Here is a 21354-nt window from a genome sequence, read left to right on the forward strand (position 1 = left end):
ATGTCCTGTCCTCATTTACTTTCCCAACAACCCTGAAAGGTAGGTATTGTTGTCTCATATTACAGATGATGAAAAACACCCACCCACCAGGCCTTTATAGCATGCAGAATGAAGCTTTTCTCTCCAGAGGCACCATGAAGGATGATAGCCAAGAAACAAACAAGTTCATCATTTAAAGCCATGATGCCTTCTCTTGGATCCTAATTTTCCTCTCTCACCAAGGAGGACAGTTGAGTTTCTAAAAGCAGCCTTTCCAGGAAGACCCTGAAAACATTTTTCCACAGTTCTGCAAACAGATTGTGAACAAGTCATTTCATGGCAAGCCCTGTAGACAGCCAGCTTGCTAACCAGCATCTGCTCTAAGAGGATGCTGGACCACCTTGGGAGCACTCCCAGGAAAAGAGAAAGGCTCCATGACACTGGCTTGAAGCGGAGTAGATTATTCTGACTCATGATTCTGAAAGGTTTATTAACATTTGCATGGATCAAAGCCAGTACAACCAAGATCCAAATATTCTGTTTCCAAAGAAATTTCCTTTTGTTGTAAAATGATGCAAGTGTATGACTTGGATCACCAAAGATGATACCCATGACAGAGGTGGTAGAGATAGTTACAATCATTATTCTTATTTTGCAGAACTTGTAGCCATTTAGCCTGGACTCAGAGAGCCAGGCCAGTATATTGGGAGGGTCTGGGTCTCCACTTATATTGTCGGTGTACTCTGAGACTGGACTTACCAGTCAAACTCACAAAAGATTGAGGCTTAAACCAAATGCTTCCAAATGCTTGTTTACTTGTTTATTAAGAGTCGTTGGAATACATGTATCCCTGTTCTGGACACTTCTTCCTCTATTAGTGTTCCTTGGGACACTAGATTGCCAACCAGAAAGTTCTTGGTGAGCAGGGTATAAAAGGAAGGAAAATGGAGAATCTTTAGGGAGCTCTTTTACTCAGGCTACAGTACAACACAACAGACTCTTCTCTAGTGTCAGGAATGCTTATCCCACAAGTCCAGTGTTCCTTGTGTCTGAGCCATGCTGTAAGAGCTGCCAGACTCCTGCTGACTCTTCAAACTAGGCTCCCTGTAAATACATTCCTTTTCAGGTCCATAAATCATACCTTGATTAACTTTCTAGGCTTTGCTTAAGCTTACTGATGTCTACAGAAATAGGATTTTATCACCATTTTCTCAGTTTAATTTTCAAAATCCAGCATTATTGCCCTCTTCCAAGTTCTTGGGAAACACCTCACTGTAGGAAGCATTATGTGGACTACACTGATGTATCTGATTGCAAAAGCACCAATATATAATTTTATTTAAAACCTTTTCAATTATAAAGCTCATACTTTTTGAGCACTTCTTTTATGCTAAATGTTGTGTAACATATTATCTCATTTAATCATCCCAACAATCATGTGAGGTAGTTATAATCATTACTTCTATTTTGCAGATATGGAATCTGAGGCTTATAGAGGTTAAATGATTAATCTAAGATGTTAGGGCTGTTAGGAGCAATTTCAACCCAGGAAATCTAAATCCAGAGACGTGGCTTAATTACTCTGATAATTATGGAAGAAATATGTACTTACTTTAACAAATAAGAAAAAGAAAAGTATAAAGAAGAAAAACTTACCCTTGGCTCATCATCCAAAGATAATCACTCACCATTAGTATGTCTATTATAATTTTAATAATTATAATGGCATTTTATATACATTTTTATATCTCATTTTTAAACTTATAATGGAAGCATTTCCATGTAATTAAAAACTCCTTATAAATATCTTAATTGGCTACAATATTTCCTCCTGGGAAAGAGGAAAAAAACTTAGACATTATATCTTTTCCAATTTTTCTCTACTGTAAATAATTTTGAAATTAACTTCTTCACAGTTTTCCATACATTTCCATTCATCTTTTTCCATTTTCAACGTATTTCCTTAGGATAACATGGCACTTACTGCCAGTTACCCTCTATGTCTACTTTTTCCTTCTCCCTCATTGTAATAGAATTTGTTCTTTTTAGATGGGCATTGACAACTCAGAATAAACACATACCATGCTTCCTAGCCTCCCTTGAGCTATGTGGTTATGGGACCATGTGACTAAGTTCTAGCTAATGGACTATGAAGAGAAGTGACAGGTGCAACCTCTAAGTTCTGCCCTGAAAAAGAACGAACATGCCCTCTCTTTCCTCTTGCTGCTGGCTGCAATGCAGATGTGGTAACAAGCCATAATGGACTAAAGCCATAAAAGAAAACACCCTAAGGACAATGGAGCACAAATCAGAAGGATCCTGAGTCCCTAACAACTTTCAAGAGCACAGCTGTCATACTAGGTTGGGTTATATGTGAGAGAAAAATATATTTCTATTTGTTTAAGCCAATATTATTTTTGGTCTCTTTGTATAGTTAGTGAAACCAGATGCCCAATTAATACAGATGTTTTTTAAGAATTAGATTTACAGGGACAAATGGTATGAAGAGTTTTAAATATCATGACGCATACAGTATGAACAAATTACTTTATAAAAGAATATATTGATTTACCCACTTACTAGCAGTATAAAAACACTTGATTCACTAAATCCTCTCTATTGTTCAGTATTAATAACTTAAAAAATATTGACTAAGAAAATGGATTTCATTTGAGTAGGTTTCTCTATGACAGCATCATATACAGCAGGACATAGTGGGCTTTGACTGACACCCTGGAACTCTTTTCTCCACTCTGGCTGGCTCAGTGCCTCATTCCTTTAGGAACTGCCTTTCTGTATGCTACAGGGGAGAAAGAGGCAAGGCCATCACTTCATTCCTAGCCAGCTCTCTCTGTAAGTCCTAGGCTAGTTGTCTCAATTAAACCCCTGATCTCAGCTCTCAATCTGATGGGCCCTCTGGGAGAAAATGTAGTTCTCTTACATACTATACAAGCCTTTGTTTCTTCTCCACCCTCTCTGTGTCTAACCTGAATTTTCTGTATATCTCATTGCCCTCCAGGATTCTCTGGTTGTAGTTTCCATTCTATTCTATAATCAGTATCAGTAGGTCCGTACTCTTTGGATGCATCCCTAGCCTCTGCAGCTAAAAAAGAATTCTGCTAGAATTGACATGGAGCAAAGCCAGTTTCTGGCAATGGGATTAATGTATTCAGGGTACATTTTAGAGCCCCGGGCTTCTTTCTGATGAAGGAACTGCTGCCCAGCTAGAGGTGATCCTAGTTTAAAAATCATGAGAGCCTCTTGTTCTTGGTAAATTAAATCCTGCAGGTATGAACTGCAGCCATCGTTCCCTTAATTAGAGACTAGGTACTAGTGAACCTAGCTTTTTAACTGCTCAGTCAGGCATTCTGGATATCTGTGAGAAAAGCCCCTTGTTGATGCTGGGAAAAAAGATAAACTTGCTTCTCTAGACTCCACTAGTACACCATGAGAAGGTCCTGCCAATTTCCCATTAATAATAACATCTCATGAAGGATACACTAAAGGCCGTAAGAACCAGAGACATACATATTTGTAAGTAATGGACCCTAAAAAGCAGTACCACCTGGGAGTATTAAAAATACCCGACCCACTAAACAATTAATTCTGGAAATCAAGTTTTAAATTACCAAGGAAAAAATATATATATACTGAGGAGTAAACAGTGGTAATATCTGAGTGGTACAAATGTGGTGCCTTTATTTTCTCTTTTTTTCTTATCTGCATTTTCTAAATTTCTAAAATGCACATATACTGGTTGTTACAGCTCTCCTTGCTTTCTGAAAACCCACTCTTCCCTTTGGGCATACAGTCTTGTCTCTTCACCTCCCAAATTCCACAGGCCTGCAGCCTTCCCCAGCATGGCCTGTCTCCTTCTAAAATGTCCTTTCAATAAATCTTACTTTTTCTAAAAAAATAAAAAATAAAATAAAAATGCACATATACTGTGTTTTAAATAATAATAATTTATTTTTAATTTTAAAAAAGATAATGTGATCTTCAGAGAGAAAGTAGATGTTTGACGATAACAATAATCTGTACGTTTTAATGTTCTCTGCTGAGGTCCCTCAGCAGAGGTCCCTCAGCAGAGAACATTAAAACGTACAGATTATTGTTATCGTCATGTTAAAGGCTATAATGAAGAAACTTGTCAAAAGGTTGTGGCAGAAGGATTTTAAAAGTTTTGATGATTAAAATATTTTGCTTGAACATATAATAGATATATAGTTGAACATCTCTGATTTTTATAAATCAAGTTAGGCATATAACTTGGTCTTACTTTTTAGTCTTGGTATACCTTAGATATTATATCTTATCTCTTTACTTTTATCAAGATCAAGTTTTCAAGCTTCTTTCTCGATCTACTTAGTTTGGTAGTTTGAAGGTCTAGGGAAGATTTTATTTCCTCTTCCATTTCAGAGGTAATCCTCTCTCTCTGGTTAGCCATTCAGTTTATACCATAGGCTTTATTTCTAGCTACTGGAAGCTGTTTTATCTGTCTGTAATAATGAGAACATGGTTCAAAGGAAAGGGTCATGAGAGCCTTTCATTTTTGGTGAAAGGGCCAAAAATCACAATTAGGAGAATCTCAGCCCTAAATGAGACATACCTGAAAAGAGAATACCATTAAATGTACATACAGGGAAGAGGGGAAAGGGGACTACTTGAGCAACACAGTGACTCTGTGATGGCCACGCTTTTGGTTTAGACCAATATATACCAGGCTGTTAGTTCTTCTTAACCATTTATGCTTTGGATTGGCTTATCCTGTAGGGAAGTTTATCATTCCTACACCTGTCCTTTAAACACCTTTCTCCTAACTCCTGGGACCCCCAGATACATCTTTTGTGACCCATTCCCACAAGGCCTAAGTCTTACTAATTGTCTACAGATGTCACTTTGACAGATACTGTTAGTTACCTGACATCTATTCTTTTTCTTTTCCAAGAGAGGCCTGATTTTGTGCAAGTAGGTGGTAAAGAGAGGCTGAGTCCTTCCCACAGTGAACCATGATTGGTCAAAGCCAATTATGGTAAGTAGTCTTTTTACTCTTGATAATGGCTGGTTTAGCACAGGTACAAAACACAATGCATTGTTACCTCCATCAACATGCCAAGGATGGCACAGGAGAAATATGAAAGCATTGAGACCTTGCTGGTGTCATTGAACCACTGAATTAACAAACCTGTAACTGCCTTACATTTGAACATGGTTTTGTTGGATTTTCAGTTACCTGAGGTGGAAACTATCCTGATATTCCACCAAATCCCAAAAGTTATTTTGTGAGTTTTGATAACGTTTTTTTCAATAACCATGCAACCATTCCTTAAGTAACCTTTTAACTAAAGGCACACGCCTGGCACTAGAAAAAGAAAATATATTGAGACTCACTCAGAATTTTCTATTAAGGCACCTATCACCCTTGTTTTTTCAAACAAACACCTCTGTAAACTGAAAACTTCTTTGAAATTCTAAGGAGAGGCTGAGCTCTTTGAAGTTTAAGAAAGCAAAGTTGTATTTTGGCCAGGAGAACCCAAGAATTAGTGGCAGAACTTGGGGAAGGGGTTCAATTTTTAAATTCCAAATCCCTACACCACAGCACCCAGTGTCAACGTGGAAAATATGTGGCACTGGGGCAGGTCGAACGTGAAGTATTAGGAAGCATACAAAGTCCGGACGATGGAAATCGATGGCTCTGAGCCTGATTTCAGTTGGGCTGCAGCCGCGGGGCTCAATGCTCCAATACACTGGGTCGGAGGCTAGCAACCCAGCCTAAGCCGATCTGAACTCTGTCCACGCGGAAGACAACCCTTTACATTTCATGTACCCACAGTCAGCGCCAGAAGACACAGCGGACTACTCAGGCCAAGACTAGGTCCCGCACTCATGGCCACTCATTCATCTCACCCCGGCTGGACCCAAGTTTCGGTATCGATAATCTTTCAGGTTCTGGAGTCTCCCTGTCTTCTTAATTTCCTTCTTCCCTGAAACATTACATCCCTCCAGAGTCATCGTAACACTCTACTTCATCCGGTTGGCCGGCACAGAGCTCACCAGGGAGACCCAGGCAGCGGAACCGGAAATGCTTGCTTGGGAGACCGGAAAGAAAACTACGTCTCCCAGCATGCCCTGCGAGCCACGGGTTCGTTGGTCAACACGCGAGAAGAACTGTTTCCCGCGGTCACGGTGGCCAATCACAGGGCAGGGCTGCGTATATGTAAGCGGGTGACCGTTTCTTCCGGCTTTCGGGTCAGCTCCAGCATTGGGAAGGTTGTGTTTGTGGGATGCTTACGGTGGTGGCGGTTTGTGGTCTTGAGTCTCGATTAGGGTTCACTTCCTGCTGCTCTTGCCTGGGTAGCGGGAGGTTTTCTAAGATCATTAGTTCCTGAGCGGTAACTGGGGACCAGCCGGCCCTGAGTTAGGCCCTTTTGTGGCTGGGCCGGAGAGAGGAGTCGTTGGGGAAATGAGGGAACCTGAGGATGCATGGAGGAGCTTCACAGCCGAACTGGCCTTCTAAGGACTATTCTCGTTCTTCCCAGCTCTATCCCGAAGTCACTTTGGCGTCCTGAAGAAGGCACTCCCGCCCCGCGAGATGGCGTCCCCGCTCCAGACAGTTGGGGCCCAGGTAAGACCCGGTCTCTTTTCGCGGTCCAAGTTTCGGTCGCCATTTCTGGCCTCTGGCCTCCTTTAGAAGAAGGTATGCCCTACGTGATGGGAAGGCCTCTGATCTTCAAATAGCCCTTTCACCAAGCTGTCTTCACTCCTAGGCCAGGCACTAAGGAAAAATGGCTTATCAAATTCTTACTTTCAGAACCACCACCTGGGAGCAGGGCCCATAGAAGTTTGTAACAGAGTACTTCAAAATGTCTTCTGCTCAAATTACAGATTTCTAGACTTCATTCCACACCTGTTGATAAACACAAACAAAAATCCCAGGTGATTCTTAATCACACTGAAGTTACGTTGATTTATAGGACTGGTAAACTTAGAGATGGAGGAATAGGCCTGGATGTGATGCTACAGTGAGCTTAGGAATGAGTGTCATATGGCAGAAGGAGAGGGACTAGCAAAGGGAAGGTTGTTGAGAGAATACTGGAATCCCTATCCCTTTCGTGATTATTCCTGGGCTGCTCAGTCTTCTGTCCCTTAGAGCATACTTAATGTTCTCCACAGTTGTTCCCTCATCTTTTCTAGTAGTCTTTTCTGGAACTTCTCACAGTTTACCATCTTGGTCCTTATACCACTGCCTCAGAAATTATGTCTATTTTTACTACCTCCTTCCTGATTCCCACCATCAGCCCTTAGAATCCGTTTATACCCCATTCCCCCATCCCCAGCTCTCAGGAACCTTTTACACCAAGCCCTTTCCTCCCTTTCATCTGATGTTTCTATCTCTTCTTGGCCTTCCTAGACTGAAGAGGTTGCATTTGGGCCTCTTGTCCTGAGGCGGGCTCTCTTTGTTTCAGGGACCAATGCTCTTTGAGGATCTGGCTGTGTATTTTTCTCAAGAGGAAAGTGTGAGTCTGCACCCTGCCCTGAGGTCCCTCAGCAGAGACACCACACCGGAGTGTTTCGAGGGTATGGCCTTGATGGGTAAGGCAATTATTTTTTTTGCATTTTGGAATTTTGGTCAGTCCTATGATTAGGATTTCATGTCTCATCCACGTGTTGGTGTCGGGGAGCAGGACCTATCCCTGGGTGATTGATGTGGATGTTATAAGAACCTGCATGACAGCGCAATTTTTAAAGGATGAGATGACTTTTAAAAGATAAAAATCCCGTCTAATACTGTAGCTGTGGTTTTGCATGAGACATGGCAGTACCTGGTTATCTTCCCAAATATTTGTTACAGTCAATTCACAATTTGACTTGTTAAATCCCATAATATATAGTATAGGTTACTATCACTTGCTGAAGATTAGAAATTGATTTACTCTCAAGAGGGTGCTATGCCTTTCTCACCTAAGGGGAACTCTATGCAGAAATGTTTCTGTAATTGAGTAGCTTTTATCCCTGACTAGGGTTGACTATTTGAGACTATCCCATAATTGATATTTTATCCCATAACTGCTTCTGCCTTCATGTTCATGTTTTCCTCTACTTTCTTGTATATATGAAGTATATTTATAATAGTGAGTAACATTCTACTAGTTTTATCATCTGTGTCATTTCTAGGTCTGTTTCTGTAGATTGATTTTGCTCCTAGATATGGATCATATTTTTCTGATTTTTTACATGCCTGGTAATTTTTGATTGGATGCTGGACATTGTGAGTTTTATGTTGTTGGATGCTGGCTTTTGTTGTATTTTTAAAAATGTTTTGGTCTTTGTCGTGGGGTGTATTTAAGTTATTTGAGATCAATACGATCCTTTCAAGGTTTGTTTTTTGCTTTGTGAGGGTATATTCATAGCAACCTTTAGCCTAGGGCTGATTTGGCCAGCTGCTGAGGCTTTGTCTTTCTGAGGATACTGCCCAGTGCCCTGTGTATACGGCGCGGAGTGGGGAGGTGGGAGGAGTCTTTCCACTTTGGTTGGTGGGAACATGAACTATTGAACTGTTATGTGAACTCTGGAGATTGTTCTGTCTATTCTTTTTTAATGGTTCTTTCCCTGGCCTGGGGTAGTTTCTTTATGTGTACTTTCAGATTAGTATTTAGCCATGGTCTTAAGCGGACCCCATCTAGATACCTAGAACTCTCTGCTTGGACCCATGCTTCTTCTCTGATACTTTGCTGTCAAATTGTAGCCATGTTGGCATTGCTGAACTTGGTCTCCTCAAATCAGCAAAACCATTGGGTACTGTCTGGATTCCTACACAATGCACTGCAGCCCAGAAACCCTTTTCAGGCAGCGAGCTAGGGCAATCACAGGATTGCTTCTTTGGAAGGAATGACCACTTTTGTATTGATATATTGGCTTTATAAATTAAGAATGTTTGGAAAAATATTAAAAAGAAGTGCTTTTTGGCAGGCCCAAGTTTTATTATCCATCCTAGCAATGAGACCGGTTATTATTTCACTGTGGTTTGTATAGCAGCTCTACCTTGATCTTTCCTTGATGAAAGGTAAAGAAATTTTGGAGAACTCTCTTGGTGACAATAAAATGACCTGACTTAGTTGTAGCTATTTTCCGATTCTTCCCCTCACAGGCTCATCTAGAACTAGATCCTTTGGAAAGTCACTTGGCTCCCAGTTTTGTAGACTATCAATTTCTGAGTTATAGGATAAAGTATCTACAATTTCTCAGTCTTATGTGAACTTAGCTTGTTCTTTCCTCAGTACCACTTCAGGATGTTTTTTATGTTTTGTTATGTTTTGTTTTTATCAACAGGGAGGGGAGGCAAGATTGAGAATAATCAGCAGCTAAATCTAAAATCTATGGGAATTGATGAGCTTCCCCTAGAAAAATACTCCACTGCTGTGCCCCTTGTCTGTTACCCAGAAAAATCCTCTGAGGATGGAGTCCTTGAAAGCAAAATATCAGGTGGAACTTCTGCTTACAAGAAAAGGTTCATAAGCCTTTTAGTTACCATTGAAAACCACACCCCCTTAATAGAACTATCTCAGTGTTTAGGAACCAAAGCACTTTCTGAAATTCTCGAATTTCCCCACGAAGAAGCCAGAAATTCATATAAGTGTCCTGAGTGTGACCAAAGCTTCAATGATAATTCCTACCTTGTTTTGCATCAGAAAACTCATTCAGGAGAGAAAAAGCATAAATGTGATGCCCGTGGGAAGATTTTCAACCATAGAGCCAACCTGAGGTCACACAGGAGAATCCATATCGGCAAGAGGCCTTATAAGTGTTCTGAGTGCAGTAGCAGCTTCCGCCAGCAGTCATATCTCTCTCGGCACATGAATGTCCACATTAAAGAGAAAGCCTACACATGTGGCATACGTGGGAAAGGTTTTACATGTCCCCCTGGATTGTCACAGCATCTGAAAACCCACGATGCCAAAAAAGCCTATGAATGTACCAACTCTGGTAAATATTTTGGTCAGAAAACAAATCTTGCTTTGCATGAGAAGCATGAGGTGGCTTTGCACACATCAGCTACCCAATACCAGTATATTCAGTGTACGAAATGCTTCAGGCAGCCCTCACATCTTTCCCTCCCTGAGAAGGACCACCAGGACAACTCTGAATACTGCAGTGATTGTAGGGAAAACTTACTTTTGTTTTCAAAGTCCAAACCCTTAAAATGTCCTGAATGTATGATGACCTTTCTTCATATGTCTGAGCTTATTTCCCATCAGAACATTCATAAGGAGGAAAAGTCCCATAAATGCAAGACACGTGGAAAAAGTTTTATTTTGGATTCAGACCTTGCATGCCACCAGGAGAGCCACGCAAGAGAGGAACCTTTTAAATGTTCTGTGTGTGGAAAAAGTTTCAAGTTGAATATACATCTCATTACTCATCAGCGAACTCATTCGAAAAACATCATGTAAATATAGCAAATTTTCATTAATGCTTGTGTTTTTCGGTATACTAAAAATTGGGAAACAGTTACCCTTTATGTGCCAGGCATTGTGCTAAGCACTTTACATACATTCCATGTAATAATATGTCATTTAATTTTCACTACACCCTTGATTTAGGCACTATGATTTCTATTTTATAGTTGAAGCATAAACAATGTTACAGCTAGTGAGTGAAGCCAGGATTCTGATTAATTACTGTTTAAATTTCATTTGTACGAGTTGGAAAATGATAATTTTTTTAAAATTCAACTTTCATTAAAATGAAGGTTATTTAATTTTGTTTACATGGTTTCTAAGTGAATTTTAGAGAATTTATTTTTTTGCCAGTTCTGCAGATATAGTATCTAGGAAAGTTAAGTACTTTAATATCTGTGTTATACTTGTTTTTGCTATTACTCTCAATGTAATATTTGTATGAGATTGTTATTGTTTTACTCATGAATTTCTAGAAGGGTTTAGAAGCTTTTTTTCCCTTTGTGTGAAAAGTTCCCAAATGGGAGGACTAGTTGGTGTCATAATGGCTATTAGCATCCATGGTGTTCCTGTTCTTAGATCTGATGCTGTTGGCCGTTGCGATTCAAGTGTTTGCAAGAAATTTTGGCACTCTGACAATAGCCCTTCTGGTGCCTGGATTTGATCAAGGGAAAGATACTTTCTCCTCTAAGAGGATTTACTTCCAAGTTTCTACTGAAGCATAATATTACCAGCCTTGCTATTTAGTGAGCATGCTAAGCACTTTAGGTATATTATGTAATTTAATCTTCAGAATAAATATGTGACAGGACTGTCATTTCATAAATGAGAAAACTGAAGCCCACGGAGGGTAAAGTCAGTACCTTGCTCAAGTCACAAAAATAGCAATGTGCTGAAGCTGGCATTTAGCCTTAGGTCTTTCTGACACTGAAGGCTGTGCATTCTGTGACACTTGTGTTATATGTTAGCATTCATTTTACATGTTAATACCACAAACATCCGAGAAGGCTGAGACAGGTGAGTAAGGATGGAGGCTACCCTGTACACATGCATCCTAGGACAGGTTCGTATTCCCTTTGTGCTTTATCCCAAGCCTGACTTACACGAATGGTTATAAAACAACAGAAAGACTCTCCAGGACTTCAAATTCAAACTCATCCCTATGATCAGATCAGAGATTACAAACTCTACAGAGTACAGTCCATATAGTTTTAGTTGGATTTTGGTTTAAAAGAAAAATTCCTTCCTCTCCAAAGAAGAGACATATAGGAATTGTTAGAGTTTAACCAAAATACTTGATAATACATAGGTCTTTAGATACTGCTGAGACATAAATATTGGAGCACAATATTGTTGTGGAATGGTTATTGTTAAAGAACCAGTCAGTCTTGTAAATATATGTTCATACAGAATTTCTTTTTAAAGCAAAATTGTGTACCTGTCAGCAAAACAGCATTTAAGTAGGCTTTTGATTGGGATGTAAGAATGGTCTTATTCTATTTAAATAGTGTATATGTACAGCACTTACTAAAATGGGATTCTCACTGGGAAACCTCATGAGCAGTAGGACTAAGTGGATGGAAAGTAGTACCTTGAAGATGTGGTCTTTCTACAGAACCGCAGAGGAGTGAATATTCAGAAATATGCTGGCTATTGCTGGAAGCTCTTAACATTGGTTTGAGGCAGGAAGATGCTGTTGATGAGTAAGGAAAATGGAAACCAATAGCCTTAACACAGCTTACCCACTCCTTTTCCCTTTTGTTGTTCTTGCTAGTTTCTTGTTTGTGGATCCAGTTGAGACCCTGTGCTCAACATGTCAAGGTCACACTTCACTCTTTGTTTCTGATGTCTCTAAAGATACAGGACACCAGTCCGCCAGGATTTCAGGGTCTTAAAAAAGCAAGATCTTGAGGTTTTTCTTTAGCAGGTCTCTTCGAGGTTCTCAGAATTGTGTAGAAAGATGGTCTCCAGTTAGATTTCTTATCAGCTGGCTCTGGATATAATGATCTTTGCTAAATATCAAAAAGCACTGTCTCCCTGTTCTGCTTCTGCCTTCGGTGGGAGCAGCCGGCACAGTGCTTCGTCAGCACATGTTAGAGGCTCTCATAGTTCAGTTGACTGAAGAGTTAGTTGGGGAAAGAGGCCATTAGCAGAGTTGCTGCAGAAAGAAGTAGGAAAGATCATTTGAGAAGGTGCTTGGATAGAATGGGGCTGACAAAAGATGGTAGCCATCATTCTTTCCTTTGCTCCTAAGAAAGTATAGAAAAGGTGAGATTTATGCCAAAAATGCTCTCTGCACCTCAATATGGAAAGTCACTTTCACAATTAACTTCAGGTTTTACATTTTTCTTTATTTTCCAGATTTTAGAAGATTATGCCAAATCTCCATAAGATTAGAAAAATAGCACTTTTACAAAAACATTAATATAAATATGAGTGTAATTGCCTCTTTGATAGTGTTAATGATTGCCATGCAGAAAAATTTAAAGCCCTGAGTGTTACTGTGAAAGGCATATTTTCAGTTGCTGCCATATTGTATACTTACACCTAAACCTTGATGTAATTCAGGCTGCTCTGAGAGCCCAAGTAGTTGAAAAGGTCAGTGTCCACCAGTAAGCTCCATGCTGTTTTTTCAATAATTATAGCTTTTCACCCTCCTGTTTACAGTATCAACTGATGAAGATAGGTTCCACACATTGTCAGAAGTATTAGCCTACCATGTTAGTATGAACAGATACTGGATAAAAGTTAATATAGGCATGAAAAACTACATGCAGGAGCTTATTGGTATGAATGATTGGTTCACTACATTTGTTGCAGCATGGATGTTGACACACTATGCAGAGTGAAAACTTTGTACTGAAGAAATTGGTGAACAAATTTCTTGTTTTTTTGTTGATGGAGTGTTGAAAATGTGTACCAAACAAGTTCTTAATGTGATTGCCAGAATATTAGGGCCTGTAATAGCCATCATTGATGAAAACAGTATTACTCCAACAGAATTCAGGTGTCAACGGTTTACATTTTGTAATTAAATTATGGAATCTAGTTGTTACTCTTGAAACAGTTGGACTCAAAGTTTTGTTTAGAACTTTGTTGTAATAGGTAATAGTCTATTTGCATCTCCCCATTTAACATAGAAAATGACTAACTCAGTAATTCAGGGAGTTAAAACTAAAAGCAAATGACATTTCACAGTGAATGCTGTTTTGAGTCCGACTCCTGATATAATTAATTGGCACTGATGTAATGAGTGTAGCATGTCATACAATCTGACACAGATTTTGCTCAAAGTAACCTGCAAATTCACTGCACGTATGTACAAAGTAGGTTATAGTTTATCTGAGCAGTCTATTTTGAATTGTTCATTAAACTTGTTATCCCTATAGAATTTCAATAAGAAAATGTTTTTGCTTTGACCATCTGTTTAAAAAGTAACTAGAAGTGTGTATATTCATGTTTTAGTTTTGTAGATTTAGAGTGCTATTGATCTGATTATAGTATGACTACCCATCTTTTCAGGCCCATTTGACTTCAGGTGTTTTGTCTTTTATTTTTTGACATCCTACTTGTATTAACAGTCTGGGGAGGGTGGGAATATGACCTAAGTATATTTACAGAAACCTGAGAATATACTGCAATCTCTAGTTCGTTCGGATACCTCAGAAGTATGTTTATTGAATGCACTTGTACTGTTTATGTTTTTACTGGTTTTGATGTATTTTCATCAAACTTAGCTCTAGATTTCAAGCTCTTACTAGGCAGTGATAATGTCTTTCTGATGTACAATTTGACATCTAATAAATGCTTTTTTTTATGATGATCGTAATGAGTTGGAACTTTTTTTTTTTTACACTTAAGTGATTTTCGATGGTAATTACGTGAATTTTGAAGACTTGCGGGATTGTGATTTGGAGAAAGTGACTTCGAGCCATTTAATAATGGCGCTAAAGTCGTTTGTTCCCCGTAACTCAAGTAAATTTCAGCGCAGTTCCGAGAGACAGCACTTGACCTTTAGTTCCCTTCCCGTGTTTGCCCCATGGCGGAGGTACAGGACCTGGTTCCTCCAGGTACGAAGGGCAGCGACTGCCCGCTTGGGTCGCCGCGTGGAGCAGGGGGTGGGAGATGGGGATGAGCTGAGTAGCGTACTCTGAAAGCTTGGCACAGGCTGGAGCTGGAGAGGTCCCCCAGCCCATGATCTTCCTCCATCCCCTCATGCCGGCGGAAATGTCAACGAGATGAGATGAGGTACGCTAGAGCGGCCTGCAAAGCTAGGAACCGAAAGTCATGCGCTCACTTCCGGCTCCCTCCTTGGGAGGTTCCGCTAGCAGGCTCCACTGGGCTCCGACCCCCATCACCCTCCTGAGGCTGTCTCAACAGAAGTCAACCGCGAGGGCTAAAGCATTTGCCGAGGGGTTTCCTCAGCCCTCTTTCTGTGCATCAGCGGGATGGTAACGCCGGTTTGACTGTCGATGGCCAGCCCGAATCCGTCCTGCAACTGTAGGCACGGAACCGGAGAAGGAATCCTGCACTACCTGCTGGGCCCTACCCACGCTTTGGCAATGCGAAGCTGCCTGTGTGTCTCTGGCGTGTTGAAAGGCTTGTTGCTTTGTGCTTCTCAGTTGCCCTGGGTGGAGTATCTTCTCTCTAGAACCAGCGCCAGCCTCCTCATCTGTTTTCTGTGTGCCCCGCAGCAGAATTCTAACATGCTGCTTGTGTATCTTGGGCTCTTCTGAGTATATGGTCCCCTGCCCCCATTGAACTTAGCCATTTCCATGACTACAAAGACTTCACTTTATATCTAGCCCAGATTTCTCCTCCCCTGCTCCCTAGATCTCTATATTCAAGTGCCTACGAGAGATCTTACTTTAGATGTCTCTGAGGCATCCAAACATGCCCCAAATCGAACTCATGCTTTTAAGCCCATGATTTGTTTGCCTCCAGTATGAGGCGCCAAATCCACACAATTGCTCACGCTACCAACAACAGTCCATCTTCTTCCAATACTCATCCATTCCATCAAGTCCTGTTGCTTCTCAAAAATGTCTCTCAAACCTGACAACTTCTGCCTCCACTGTCTCTACCCTATTTAGCAGTACTCACCTGGGATTACTGAAATAGCTCTTTATCCTGTCATACCACTCTTGTTTTCTGCCAGCACAACCAGCACATCTGATTATGTCACCATCCAATGTGACATCTTCCACTGGCTTCCCATTGTCTGATAACGTCCAAATTTTTCAATGCAACAGAGGAGAAGACTTGAACAAATTGGGTCTACATCTTACTGCCTTGAACCTTCTGGGAGTTAGTGTTAGTATTCATAGTAGCTTACATCAGTGGCCCAGAGGGTACCTAGCCCAGTAACATCATTGCTGTGCTGTTTCCACCCTAGAAGTCCCCTCAGGGACAAGGGCCCAGGGTGGGCAGAATGGTGCTACACCACTAGGCTGCCCAGGAAATTCGAAGAGAGGGAACTGCTGACACCTTGAATACCATGGAAGACAAAGGACTTAGCCAGCAGGTCCACATTTCAGTTAGAAGTGTCATTTGACTTATTTGACTCATGAGCCCATCCCTAAGCTAACCTCTGTGGCCATATAGAGCAGACTGGCCAGGCCTGGTTTGCATGTCTCTCCTGGAGCTGTAGTTGGGGTCAGCCCCAGCAAAATCACATGGCTGAAGTGTGATGGAAAATGTAACTCTCTAAGGGTTACTTAGGATACTGTAAGAAGAAGAGAGATTGGGTGTTGGGGTCAAAAGTAACATAAATCAAAGTAGATAATCAGATGATTAGAGTAGTGAAGAAAATGGCTAGCACTAGTCAAGTACTTATGTGCCAGGCCCTCCTGTGCTATACACTTTTCCTGGATTATTTCACCATTATCATCATTTTACATATGCAGAAAATGGGACTGGATTGTAGGATATGTTGGGAAGTAGGAGTCTAAGATGCATTGTCGAGAGTGTGCTGTAAATTCACCCAGCTTCCTATGTTTTGTGCAAACACCAGAAAATGACCTAGTCTCAGTTTTCTCAAATGCCAAAGACTAATCATGAAGTCCACCTCAAATCGTGTAAGAGTGAAGGGAGAGTCTGTGAGGTGTATCTCTGAGGAATAATTACTGTCATTGAGTGACTGTGCTGACAGGAGAATGCTGGAGGGCCCTGACCTTCTTTTTTCAAGTTCAGCCTTCCCCAGTCATTCATATTTCAAGATGACTGTTTAAGTTTCTTTCTTAGTAGTCATCATTGCAGTTTCATATTTGTTTATTTTATTCATGTCTATTTCCCCCTTCTGACTGGGCTTTCTAAGATAGCATGCACATTGTCTGGTCTCACCATAGTACCCCAAGCACCTTATGGTGCCTGGAGCACGGTAGGCATTCAATAAATATTTGTCACAAGAGTGAACGAATTTAATGAATGAACCTTCAGGACAGCTTTTTAGCTTCAGGCCTAAAGTCCCCAGCAAGCAAGCGTACGAGACGCCTCCCAGTGGAGCGGGATGCAGTTAGAACTCCATTTCCCAGAGGGTTCCACAGTGACCCGGCCCCTCTTCACAATGACATTTATGTCAGGCAATAGGAGACAAGGCTTCCTCAGGTTGGGCATGGACAGCCCAATCAGAGAGGAATGAACAAAGTACTTCCTGTCAAGGCCCCACCCCTCAAACTCAACCTCTACATGCAGGTGCCTGTACCCAATTCACCAAGCATGTCTCAAGCCCGGCAGAGGAGACAAGGCCCTCGGCTTTCTGCTCCTTGGGCCAGTTTGGCGGCCATCTGCATCCCAATGGGCCACCCCCGGGTGAAAGGCACCCTGGTTCGGCAGTGAGACAGGAAGGCAGAGACAGGGTTTCCATGTGACCTGCGTTGTAGGGATAAATCTGCAGTAAAATGTCGTGGATTGGGACCATCCGGATACATCAGACGTTCATGAAGTTGTTGTAATAGAGCTAGTGGGAGATGAGGACATGTAGTAGGGGTCATAGGAATGAGGAAGAAGGGAAGACTTTGAGACAGATTTGGGAGGCATAAGTAACGATTTGGTGGGGTGACTGGGTGACCTGAAGGTTGGTAGGTTTGTGGAGAGACCTCTTGTCTCATGAGTTTACAGTTTTTCTAAACTTTTGAGAGATGCTTTAACACAAAGGAGGGTGACATTGCAGCTATGGTAAGGGCTATAGAGAAGAGGTACATTACACTAAGAGGGATTTCACTTGACTAGGAAGGTCTGGGAACCCATTTTCTTCTGAGGAGAGCTGGGGGCTACACAATGACCTGGAGTTTATTGGTTGGGGACTTCTGTTAAGGGGATAGGGCAGTGGGCTGAAACCTCCAGTGGAGAACCTTACAAGGGTCTCAGCTGACCCCATGTATCATAAGCTTTTCCTGCTCACCTCTGTACTATCTTTCCAGGGAAAAACAGCCAGAAATTGAAGGACCCAGATGCCCAACCACACTTTTCAGAGAGACAGAGTGACGTACCTAGGTCTAATCCCAGCTCGTATGAGGCTGTTCCCTAAGCCCTAAGATGGCTGTAAACTGGGGTGCCCTGGACCTCCCCATCTCCCAGAACTGGAAAGCCTCCTGATAAAAGACACCACCCTGATGGGTGGGAATCCAACCTAGACATCCGCGATCCTGGTCCTGAAACACTTCATGCTCATCTTGTCAGCCCAGCTAGGATGAATAGTCTTTTGAGATACAACTGTCCTATCCTCTCCACCTGCCTCAGGAGGTCCCCTACTCTCTACAAGCAAACTTCTCCATCAGAGAGAACTTTCTCCTTGGCTCCGATATCCCTTTCCTAAGGGCACATATCTGACTTCTTTTGTGATCTATAACCTCTGATTACTCCACAAAGAGGACTCTTACTGTCCTCTTCTAGAACAGAACCTCTTTCCTAGGGAATTATCCTGCTCAGTGCTGTATATGCCTCAGAACTAGACATACAGGGGCATGCTCTCCAGAGATGTCTGGATCCTCAAATGTTTTACTTCACCTTCATCCTGAAAACACACCTCCCTGGTGGACTCCATCCCTGCAAAGAAGTTAAGACTGATGAATTTTTGCCAAGCCTTCATGTAGGGTATTCTAGAGGCTATAACATGACCCCCCTCATGCCCATCACCTTTCCAAGGTATTCACAGAAGCAAGCAGGGCCCCGGAGGTAAAGGCCTGTATACAGGCTGAAAGTCCAGCATCTTAGAACTTAAAACAATGACGACAGCCCCCAAATGAAATGTTGCACCTTGTAAAGTGGCAAGTTTCCCACCTATGAAAATATCTAACAAGATCTTGGATGACAGTCTATTAGGGTGTGGTAGAGGGATCTATGCAACAGGTAGAATATTGACAATCTTGGTTTTTCTTCCAGCAATAGGTTATGATTTTGAAAATATTTGTAAAGAGAAATGTGGGGTAGTCAGAAGCAGACTTGATCACCCTCCCAGTTTTGCTGTGGAGGGTGCAGACTTGCTCATTGGACTACACTTCTAGTGGTGGCTGGACCAGACCTATGAGAGCCACCCCGAGGAGGGACAAAGCCTCTTGAGGAATAAGGCATTTATGCTTTGCGGAACCTTTGCTTTAGAATACTAATGCTAGGGTACTCACCATGTTGGAAGCACATAACTTAGATCCTCTCATTTAAACCTTATAAAGTTGAAGGAACAGATTTGAAAGGGGAGCTAGAGCCAGGATTGGATCTAGGTCTGTCCAAAGCCAACATTCATGCACACTTGGTGCTATGCTCTGAATGTCTGTGACCCTACACCCCCACCTCAATTCATATACTGAAATCCTAACTCCCAAAGATGATGGTATTAGGAGGTGGGGTCTTTGGGAGGTACCTAGGTCTTGAGGGTAGAGCCCTCAGGAATGGGATTATAGCCTTATAAAAGTGACCCCAGAGAGCTCACTTGCCCCTCCCACCATGTGAGGACACAGAGAAGACCAGGAAGAGGGCTCTCATCATGTCACCTAATCATGCTGACATCTTGATCTTAGAGTTCCAAGACTCCAGAACTGTGAGAAATTAACATCTGTTGTTTATAAGCCACTGAGTCTATGGTATTTTGTTATGGCAGCCTGCGCAAACTAAAACACTTGGTTATGCTGAACTGCCTCCAGATGCTCCTTTCTTAGAGTTCTCTAAAAGGTAAAACAAGGGCCTTAAAACCTTCCTCAGGACATTGTCTTCAGACTGAACACCCACACTCCACATGAACAATAGTTCTTTGCAGTGTCACTTCCTGGGCTCTGCCATTTCCTAAGATTGTGTCACGCTCAGAATCCATCAACTCAGGCCTTCCCTCTTGATGAAAGCTCACTGCTCCTGCCCTCTCCCCACAAGGCTGAATTCTCAGTACAGGTGTTTCCTCCTGCCTCCCGCCCCCATGCCCATGGCCCATACCTTTGTCCTGACATCTCCCAGTGGGACCCAGGTGAGCCCTAATTTGTAACCATCTTTGGATGGTCTGCCTGCCCTAAAGCTGCTCCCCTTGGGGATGCTCTCCCTCTACCACGTGGGTCTCCTTGCCCCTAACCCTTTGCTCCCATCTCCTAGGGCAAGCCCTTCCCTAGACCTCTATACCTATTCCTGCTTGAAGGTACTGTGGGAACACTAATGTATGGTGCCACTCTCATAAGACTCTGGGCCCTCTGACAAACTTTTCATTGGGTTTTTGAAAATAATGTATTCATAAAAAGTAAAGAGCACATTATTCACAATGGGCAAAAGGTGGAAACGACCCCAAAGTCCATTGACAAATGAATGGTTAACAAAATGGGCTCCATACAATGGAATATTATTCAGCTTTAAAAAATAAATTCAGACACATGCTACAACATGAATGAAACCTGAGGACATTATACTAAGAGAAATAAGCTAGTTACAAAAAGACAAATACTGTATGATTCCACTTATGAGGTACCTAGAGTAGGCAACTTCATAGAGACAGAAAGTGGAATGATGGCTGCACAACAATGTGAAAGTACTTAACGCCACTGAATTGTACACTTTAAATAGTTTAAATGGTAATTTTTAGGTTATGTATATTTTACCACCACCACAACAAAAAATAAATTTTAAAAAGCCAATGGAAAAAAAAGTAAGGAGTAGCATTAGGACCATGGAAAAAGGGAGTGTATCTGCTTTGGGGCACGTCTTTCTAGGATACCAATTTTATTCATAAACAGCCCTTTGGAGAAATTTTTCTCCCTTTCCAGGATATTCTCTACTGTGGCCAGTGTAAGCCAAATCTAGGAAAACATACCATCTCCTCCCTCGAATCCCTGAGGTCTCTACTTATTCCAGGCATAAGTATTTGGATTTGAATTGCTGACAGGCAGAGATTTCAAGATGCTCAGTTTTACTTTATTTTATTTATTATTATTATTATTATTATTATTATTATTATTATTATTATTATTATTATTTATGCCTATAGCACCTGGTCTTCCTAGGTGGTCTCCCATCCAAGTACTAACCAGGCCTGACCCTGCTTAGCTTCCAAGATCAGACATTGGGCTTGTTCAGGGTGGCATGGCTGTAGACCATGGACCATGATCCACTGGGGCGTGATCCCAGGACCTTCTGCGTGTAAAGCAGACATGCTAACCGCTATACTATGGAACCACGTCCATGCTCAGTTTTACTTGATGCATAATTTATCTTCCTTTTATATGACACTTCCCAGAAAACAAAACGCTTTCACGTAGATGTGTTCACTTCGCCAGTCATGTGTGGTTAGGCAAAAGAGAGCTTCCTATTTCCAGTGAAGGAAAAAGGCCTGGCAAATTTAAGTGACACATCCAGGCCTAGGAGCTGGAGAATGACAGAGCTGAGTACAAAATCATCCCTTGGTCTTAGCTTAGTACAAAGTCCACTCCTCTGGTTTGTTTACGGAGCT

The 21354-nt window shown here is 41.6% G+C and overlaps 1 protein-coding gene and 1 pseudogene across 3 annotated transcripts; one reads left to right on the forward strand and one right to left on the reverse strand.

The window, feature by feature from the left end:
• Positions 1-6176: 6176 nt before the first annotated feature.
• ZNF597 (zinc finger protein 597) lies at positions 6177-11226 on the forward strand. 3 transcript variants are annotated; one of them, XM_011376528.2, is made up of 4 exons: positions 6177-6249; positions 6519-6604; positions 7446-7572; positions 9310-11226. In XM_011376528.2, the coding sequence occupies exons 2-4, from the start codon at positions 6572-6574 to the stop codon at positions 10428-10430; spliced, it is 1281 nt and encodes a 426-aa protein (XP_011374830.1). In that variant the 5' UTR covers positions 6177-6249; positions 6519-6571; the 3' UTR covers positions 10431-11226. The 3 variants fall into 3 exon arrangements, with proteins under 3 accessions (XP_011374830.1, XP_011374831.1, XP_011374832.1); XM_011376529.2 differs by having other exon boundaries at positions 6211-6604; positions 7446-7557; XM_011376530.2 differs by lacking the exon at positions 7446-7572 and having other exon boundaries at positions 6211-6604.
• Positions 11227-20883: 9657 nt separating this feature from the next.
• On the reverse strand, positions 20884-20999 carry LOC111730081 (annotated as a pseudogene).
• Between the last annotated feature and the right edge of the window lie 355 nt (positions 21000-21354).

Source organism: Pteropus vampyrus, unplaced genomic scaffold (assembly GCF_000151845.1).
Source record: "Pteropus vampyrus isolate Shadow unplaced genomic scaffold, Pvam_2.0 Scaffold300, whole genome shotgun sequence".
NCBI classification, from domain to species: Eukaryota; Metazoa; Chordata; class Mammalia; order Chiroptera; family Pteropodidae; genus Pteropus; species Pteropus vampyrus.

Bases quoted from the DNA above. Each gene is read 5' to 3' on its own strand.
- ZNF597 (XM_011376528.2), top strand. From the start codon at position 6,572: ATGGCGTCCCCGCTCCAGACAGTTGGGGCCCAG. The intron at 6,605-7,445 runs GTAAGACCCGGT...TCTTTGTTTCAG, and splicing joins TCCAGACAGTTGGGGCCCAG to GGACCAATGCTCTTTGAGGA. The intron at 7,573-9,309 runs GTAAGGCAATTA...TTTTATCAACAG, and splicing joins CGAGGGTATGGCCTTGATGG to GGAGGGGAGGCAAGATTGAG.